The sequence below is a fragment of the Hevea brasiliensis genome, chromosome 16 (assembly GCF_030052815.1).
Source record: "Hevea brasiliensis isolate MT/VB/25A 57/8 chromosome 16, ASM3005281v1, whole genome shotgun sequence".
NCBI lineage: Eukaryota > Viridiplantae > Streptophyta > Magnoliopsida > Malpighiales > Euphorbiaceae > Hevea > Hevea brasiliensis.
Genome location: NC_079508.1, coordinates 60,507,269 through 60,515,834, shown reverse-complemented (window position 1 = coordinate 60,515,834; position 8,566 = coordinate 60,507,269). Strand labels below are relative to the sequence as shown.

The following is an 8,566-nucleotide window of genomic DNA, read 5'->3' as shown; positions in this document are numbered from 1 at the left end:
CTCATACAGTTACACCAAAAGATATCTGACTCCTCTTTGAAATGTATATGTTCCTACTAAGGATTCACCATTCCTCTCAATAGCGTACGTACGTTTCCTTCATATGCACATACGTGTTATTTATTTAAGGACTTGTTCATTTATTTAATATCATTAATCAATTAAAAAAACTGTAATTAAGTGATATTATCGAAACTATACCACTAAAATTAAATTCAAAAGTCATAGAGATTACATATGTTATAACTGGAAAAAAAAAGTATGAAAAAAATTCAAGAGGCCATCACTTAATTTAATTATAGTATACATTTTTGTTCCTCGAGTACTCCACGAAATTTCCCTCAACTTAATTTGACAATGAGTGTTTAGTCATATAAACATCATTAGCTCTAATAGGCGTACTATTGCTTGAGGAGCAACAAAAATGACCATGCCAAAGAATATATTAACTAATTATACGGTAACTAATCATATAAAGCATCATAATAACAAAAATAAAAAAAGAAAAAGAAAATATCTAAAATGGAAGCCCATAAATGCGTAAAGGTTGATTCGTTGATAATATAATATGAAAAATATCTAGGGTTTCCTATTATTACCCTGGACAACACCTTCATTGCCTGCTAGCATCATATACTTATCTTTCCTTGTAAGAGTAGTGCACTCAAATCCCAAAGCATCAGCCAACAGTCTTTGGATATAATTTGCCACTTCACAGCTAGATCTTCCCCCAGCACAAGTGAGCTCTATGGGTAACTTGTCAAGGATATGAATTTGATAGCAAGGTCTAGGGTTCATAAAGAAGAAAATTGGATCCAAGCATTTCAAACCACTAGCAGTTGTCCCATAAAACATGCTTACACGAGTATTGACGGCCACAGGGACTATCTCATCAGCTAACTCTGCAAACAGTGAACTAAATCTCAACAAATATGGCTCTCTACAAGTGGTCCCCTCAGGACAAACCACCAAGTCTCCTTCACTTAACAATCTTTGCATGGTCTCCCCATCTCGTTCTCTATCTCTGGTCAACCTCACTGTTCTAATTGGTGCTATTATTTCAGACATCTTGCTCAGGCTATATGTCACAGCAGTCAATGGTTTACCTAAAGATAGGCTGAGAAAAACTGGGTCCAATAGTGTCCTATGGGTGCAAACGTAGAGGACACCCCTTTTGTGGCCTGAACTTTTTGCAGGAGGGTAGCACATTTTGATCTTCAGCTCTACTCCACTTTGAATGCCCATAAATAAAGCTAATTTGTAAGGAAGGAAAATACCAACAAGGAGTCTGAAGATAGCGAGAATTATTCCAAGGGGAAGCCACATAAACATTAATAGAGCTGCTAATGGAGTGGGCAAGAAAGCTAGCCTACCATCATGAAATATAAGTGGCTTTGGGTATTTGTCCCTTGTCATTACTGAACTACTCTCACTGTTCTTGTTTTCTTCTTTGTACACCACATAGGCTTCCTGTCACATTCACATTCAAAAATCATATAAACAACACAAGGAGTAAGACCACATATTTGCCAGTGTAGAATTGTTGCAGAGCGTTCATATTTATACCATACAAAAGGTAAGACAGGAAAAAGAAATGGTTTTGCTTAATGGTGCTTGAAATGAAGGTTGTTGAGAAATGAGAATATATATACCTTGCAAAGAGAGATGAAGAGACGGTCAGGGAGGCTTGAACTTCCAAGGCCTATCTCAGGCGTTTTTTCTCCAAAATAATCCTTGAGAGCTCTGTGCTTTACTAGTAAACCAGAATTAGACAACAAACCAGTGAAGTAACTTCCAACAGTGTGCAACTCTGTACCCATCACTTTGTTAACCCTCAAATATTCCTTAAGAAATCCTTCCACCATCACCCTAGGGACGCTTGTGAAAACAATCCTAGTTCCTGTTGAAGCCAACAACTCATAAGCCTGAAGATGAAGATTCTCTAGATAAAACTTTGGCAAAACTGCCCTACCAACACTCTCAATATCCGTTATCTTGAGCCCACAGAAGGTGATGAAGATCATGACCCTTAACTGGAGCTCATAGTCCAAAACCCACGAAAGGAGACATGATAGCAACAGCAAAAATGCTCTAAAAATGCTACCACCTTCGAAAGCAACTAGCATGAAATAAGGAAAGAAAGAGCGGGTTCTTAACAAGCCCCCGTGAATATCACACACCAATGTATCAGACCCTCTATTCTCCAAACCGCACTTGCTCACATTAGGAAACAACTGAGCTTGTTGCTGTGATGATTTTTGAGATGGGTTCTTCAATAAGAAGCCATAACTTCTCATCTTCCTTGTAGCCCTGTACCATGAGTTAGCTAAGAGCTCGGACAAGCTGACCCAGTCTGCTAGCTTGAGAATCACCATTTCTGGAAGACCGTGGATTTTTCTTTCTATGTCAAACTGCCTTAACGAAGGAAAAGAAGGTTGAGAGCTTCAGTTTGAGAGGAAGAGAATAAGTAAAATAATTGAAGAGTGTTGTGAAAAAACAGGGAGGGATGCAGAGGATATTTATAGGAGTCATTAAAGGGCAGTGCATGGGAGGAATTGACCACAGCATTTGAGTTTGGTTAGCCACACCGCTGGCATTAATTGCAATACAAGTCACACAACTTTTAATTGCACATGATTTTTCCTTCTATAGCATGGCTAGGCTGGCTTGTTGGTGACCGTCCTCGTAACTTTATGGTTTTTGTTTGAATTTTTCTCTTTGTGGGCGTTCGATTCTCATGCAATTACAATCGAAATGCGTGCAATTTTTTAAGGCCAACCATGAGGTGCAAGTCCAGGTTTGCCCTTGTGAACACAAACATTGAAAGTTGGGAAACTGTATCAAACTTCAGGCCTCAACCCAAGGGATTTCATTTCCAAACCACATGTGGACACAGCTGGAGTTAGATGACCCATCATTTGACTTTTTTAGCCAATTCATGAGCCGTAACAGTGAAAATCTACAACAATTTTCAACTAGAATTTATGGCCTTTTGATTTTTGGTAGTAGTAGCAATCAACCATTTCTGCTAGCTTTGAGATCGATCACACCAATTGGTTTGTTTGATCACAACAATTGCGTTTGATTGATATCAAAAGAATATAATGCTCGAAATCACAACCTCCTTGATGCTTAATTCTTTTTACATGGTGGGGGTCCTTGAATCCCTTTGAAGAATTTAATTAATTAAAGCTAATGTTGAGAGCTCAACGGCATTTCACCAAGAACTTATGAGACTTTCCTCTTTGATGTGGTAGGATATTGTATAGCAAATAACGGCCTCAATGAAAATCAAATAATTTTGAATAAACAATTAATCTCTGAAAATTAACTCAAGCCTTTTTTTTTTGGTTGATGTGGCAGTTAAATTCATGCCATTCTTGTTTATACGTAGAGAAAACAGATTATCTATTTAATTAAATATCAATCATTTGAATTTGGACACTTGATCCTGTCATGCATACTGTTCGAATGAATTTCGGTCATATGGTAGTTAGGTTCATGCAGTTCTCCTTACCTGTTTGGTAGACCTTTATCATTTTATTTTTATGTTTGATTCCTAAATTCAGTTCATATACTTAAAACATAAACATGTGAGATCTATATATTTAATAGGTGATGTGTCTTGAGTTTATGATAAATTAGGTTTAGATAAGAAAAATTCTATCAATCTGACCTTCCAATCTCGTGAGAGAATTTGATGAATCAAATCAATAAGAGAATGATATACCAGTTTTGGAGGGTCACACATCATTACATTGCAATCGCAGAATGGTGACCTCCTTATATGGCTCATAATTCTGCTTCAGTGATTAAACATTTCTCAAAACGAGAAGCAAAATAGCACGAAGCAACTCTCAACCAAAAGCATTGCCGCCCTCCATTTTGATTTCCCCCAATATATACACTATACATTAAACTGAGTTCTCTTAGGAACTAAACTTCCCTGTCAACATCAACATTCGAGGGAAGATAATTTTATTGCGTTAAGAGAGTAAGAACCAGTAGATGACACTAAACAAGAATTTTAGGTCAATTAGATGAAAAAAGTCAAACTTTTTTTTTTATTAATTGCAATTATATTTGAACATTCTAATTTTGAATCACATATCCTAATATTTAATATTGAGAGCAATTATACCAAAACCTCATAACTTTATAATTCATTTTGTTGATCACAACAAAATGCTTTAACTATAATTTTTTTTTTACTTAATTTTATTATCTATTACCACCCAATGAAAAAATTCAATATACCCAAATTGATTTTAAAATTTTGACTATAATTAATTTCAATTTTAAAAGTTAAGATATATGATATAATATTATAACGTTTGGATATAATTACAAATTAGTAAAAATGTTTGATCTTTTCTGTTCAATACGCTTATTTTTTATTGAGATTATTAGAAAATCATTTTTCACCAGGAAAAGAATCAGGAAACAGCCCCACAATATATGAGAAATTAAATATTTCTCACTTTCAAACATTTCTCACTTTTTTTTAAATAATTGTACAAAACAACTTAAATAAATTTTGAAATTTGAAAAATTAATCAGGCTTTAATTTTATCTAATTTTAACCTCTTACTATTGTATCAAACATTTAAAAAAATAATTTTATTTGATAATTTAAGAATTAAAATATTATTTAAAACACTAAAGTCTAAGTAAATTAATTAAAAAAAGAGAAATTTAGTCAATAAATAATTTTCCATTATAATTATTATAGATAGAGCAAATACAACTTCATTATTAATTATCATAAAACTCACATAAAAACAGCATAATTATACATCAATCAATCAATGAACTATACAAAGAAAACATAAGAAATTGAAGAATATAATTCTTTATAAATCTCATTGAAGCGTATGTAGCATTTATATAGTGAATCTACGGATTTATTTTTGCTTAAATCTAATCTATTATAAACTCAAGACACAAAATATATCATGAGACTCGTTTATTAAATGCGTAAAATTTCACATATTTATATTTTAAGCTTATAATAAATTGAATCAAGATAAAAATTTAATGTGAACTGACATGTAACAAACTAACTGCCCATAAGAAACTAACATGCACGCATATTACTAGTAAATGATTTTTCTAATCGTTTTACTCTAGCTTTGTCACTCCAAGAAATAAATACTTTGGTTAAAAAAAATATGTTTAGTATGAATAGTGGCAGAGCTTGAGTTAAAAAAAAAGATTGTAATCGACCAAATCGGCTGCTAATATGTTAAAATCAGTTACTAATTGATTTAGTAATCGATTCAATTGGTTGTAATGAGTCTGATTGTAAATAGTAATCGACAACCAAATTAATTATAAATAACAACCGACAATCAAATCGATTATTAAATTAATTAAACTTAAAAAAAATAAAATTTTGGTTAAAAAATTATAGTGATAACCAATTTACCAACTGGAACATAATCAGATGTAAAAAAAGTTAATATTTTTAATTTTATAATTTTACAATCATTTTGTAAATTGGTTGTCATTTGAAACTAATTTAAACAAGTAGGATGCTAATTAAATAATATATAGATATAAAAAATTAAATTTTCAAATAAGAAATAAAAATTTAAATAAATAAAATTTTCAAAATTATTAAAATAGTAAATTATTAATGAAAATTAGTAGTAAAAATTAGTATAAAAATAATATAAAAAATTACTAATAATAACTATTATAAAAAATATAAACAAAAAATAAAATATAAAAACATATTTATAAGACAAATTACCAAAAAAATACCAAATATATATTATAACAACAAATTTACTAAAAATCAATACTACAAATAATTTGCTAACAAAAAATATATTTATACAAAAATTTTTATTTTATCCAAAGAAGAATAAATTAAATAAAAAAAATGAGGAAAAAAATGAAGAAGAACAAAAATGAGAAAGAAAAAAGATAATGAAAAAATAAATGAGAAACAAAAATATGACAAAGAAACCAGATGATAAAGAAAATATGATGAAAGATAAAATAAATACAAAAGAAAAAAGATAATGAATAAGAAAATATAGGGCAAAGAAAAAGATAAAAAAATAAATGAGAAAAAAATATAAAATGTATGTTAAAAAATAAAAGATTATGAATCAAATGACGAGAATGAAGAATATGATAAAAAAAAAAAAAGAAGAAAGAGAGATAAAATGAGTAATAGGGAAAGAAAATGAGTAATAGGAAAAAAAAATTAGTAATAATTTATATAAGCGAATTAGCAATCAATTTTGGCAATCGATTGTCAGTTGCTAATTTTTTTAAAAAAATTGAGAAAGGATTTTTAAAGAGAAAATTTTGCAATCAATTTGCAATTGATTGCAAAATCGGTTACTAATAACAATCGATTTCAATCGATTGCTATTAATAACTGATTTTGTAAATATGTTGCAAATCAAAATAAAACAACAAAAAATGGGCATAAATTTTTTGGGAAAAAAATTAGTTGATGTTAGCAACTAATTTGCAAATCAGTTACAAAATAAAAAAAAATTTGACAAAATTTTTGAAGGAAAAAAAACCAATTACAAAATCGGTTATAAAAATCAGTTGCTGTTAGCAATTAATTCGCAAATCGATCGTAAATAAAAAAAAAAGAAAATAAAAAATTAAGCAAAAATTTTCTAAGGGAAAATCAGTTATTATTAGCAATTGATTCATAAATCGGTTGCAAATCAATAAAAGAAAAAAAAAATAGATGGAAATTTTTGACAAAAAATTTAGCAATTGTTTATAATTGATTGCAAAAATTGGTTGCTTTTAACAATCATAATAAATCAGTTGCTAACTCTAGAATTAATTAAAATAATTCTTTACTAATCGATTTCTTAATATGTTGTTAATAACAATCGGTTTTAAAATTAATTACTAATCGTATATTTAAGGTTTTTCTAATATCGATTAATAACTGATTGTTAAATCAGTTCCTAAATTTGTTTAAAATTAATTATTTTATTAAAAATAATTTTGAATATATGACTAATAATTTAAAATTAATAGTTATTATTAGTAATTTTTTATAATATTTTTATACTAATTTTTAGTACTAATTTTTATTAATAATTTATTATTCTAATAATTTTAAAAATTTTATTTATTTAAATTTTTATTTCTTATTTGAAAATTTAATTTTTTATCTGTTTTTTTAATTAGGAACTAACTTTTTTAAATTAGTTTCAAATTGCAACCGATTTATAAAATGATTATAATATTATAAAATTAAAAAAACTATTTTTATTTACAATTGATTATGTTTCCACTGTTAAATCAGTTGTTACTATACTTTTTTATCAAAAGTTTTTTTTTTAAGTTTAATTAATTTAGCAATCAATTTAGTTGTCAATTACTATTTACAATTAATTTGATTGTCGGTTACTATTTATAATCAGACTCATTGTAACTAACTGAATCAATTACTAAATCAATTAGTAATTAATTTTAATAAATTATCAACCAATTCAATGGGTTATTAATCTTATTTAAAAAAAAAAAAACTCAAGCTCTGCCATTGTTCACACCAATAAAACAGTTATAGTTGGCATAATTTTATTTTTTATTAAACGTTTTTTTTTTTACCAAAGTATTTATTTCTCTGAGTGACAAAGCTAGAGTAAAACGATTAGAAAAATCATTTACTAGTAATATATGTGTATGTTAGTTTCTTATGGGTAGTTAGTTTGTTACATGTCGGTTCCCATGAAATTTTTGTCTAGATTTAATTTATTATGAGATTAAAATATAAATATATAAAATTTTACGTATTTAATAAATAAGTCATGCTATATATTTTATATATTGAGTTTATAATAAATCAAGATGATAATGTTAAGGTGGATGAGTGGTCATACTAGACTATATAAAGTCCGTAATGAGAGTATTAGAAAAAAGGTAGGAGTGGTGCCAATTGAAGATAAGTTGAGAGAAGGGAGATTGAGGTGGTTTGGTCACGTGAAACGTAGACATACGAATGCTCCAGTTAGACAAATAGAGCACATTAGGTTACAGGATAGAAAGAAAAAAAGGGATAGACCTAAATTGACTTTGAGGAGAGTAATACAACATGACCTAGAAGTATTACACATTTATCAGGATTTAACCCAAAATCGTTCAGAGTGGAGAAAGCGAATCCATATAGCCGACTCCAAATTTTTGGGATAAAGGCTTAGTTGAGTTGAGTTGAGTTTATAATAAATCAAATTTAAATAAAAAAAATTAGTTGCTAACTCTGGAGTTAATTAAAATAATTTTTTAATTTAGTAATCGATTCTTTAAATCGGTTACTGTTATAACAAATTTTAGCAATCGATTTCTTAATTAGTTACTAATAGTTGCCGATTCTAAAATTGATTACTAATTATAGATTTAAGATTGTTGTTGAATATTGATTAACAATTAATTATTGAATCGATTACTAATTTTTTTTTAAATTAATTATTTTATTAAAAAAAATCACAATTAGTTGAAAAATTAATTACTAATAGTAATCATTTTTAGTTAATTACAATAATTAGTTATAAAACTGCAATTTTTTTTGTAGTATTAT

The 8,566-nt window shown here is 28.4% G+C and overlaps 1 protein-coding gene across 1 annotated transcript; it reads right to left on the bottom strand.

The window, feature by feature from the left end:
- Positions 1-425: 425 nt before the first annotated feature.
- LOC110664619 (glycerol-3-phosphate acyltransferase 1) lies at positions 426-2,883 on the bottom strand. The gene is made up of 2 exons (XM_021824367.2): positions 1,653-2,883; positions 426-1,470 (listed from the first exon to the last, which is right to left on the bottom strand). Exons 1-2 carry the CDS (start codon positions 2,373-2,375, stop codon positions 580-582), a joined length of 1,614 nt encoding a protein of 537 aa, XP_021680059.2. The 5' UTR covers positions 2,376-2,883; the 3' UTR covers positions 426-579.
- Between the last annotated feature and the right edge of the window lie 5,683 nt (positions 2,884-8,566).

Bases quoted from the DNA above. Each gene is read 5' to 3' on its own strand.
- LOC110664619 (XM_021824367.2), bottom strand. From the start codon at position 2,375: ATGGTGATTCTCAAGCTAGCAGACTGGGTCAGCTTGTCCGAGCTCTTA. The intron at 1,471-1,652 runs GTATATATATTC...TGAATGTGACAG, and splicing joins TCTTCATCTCTCTTTGCAAG to GAAGCCTATGTGGTGTACAA.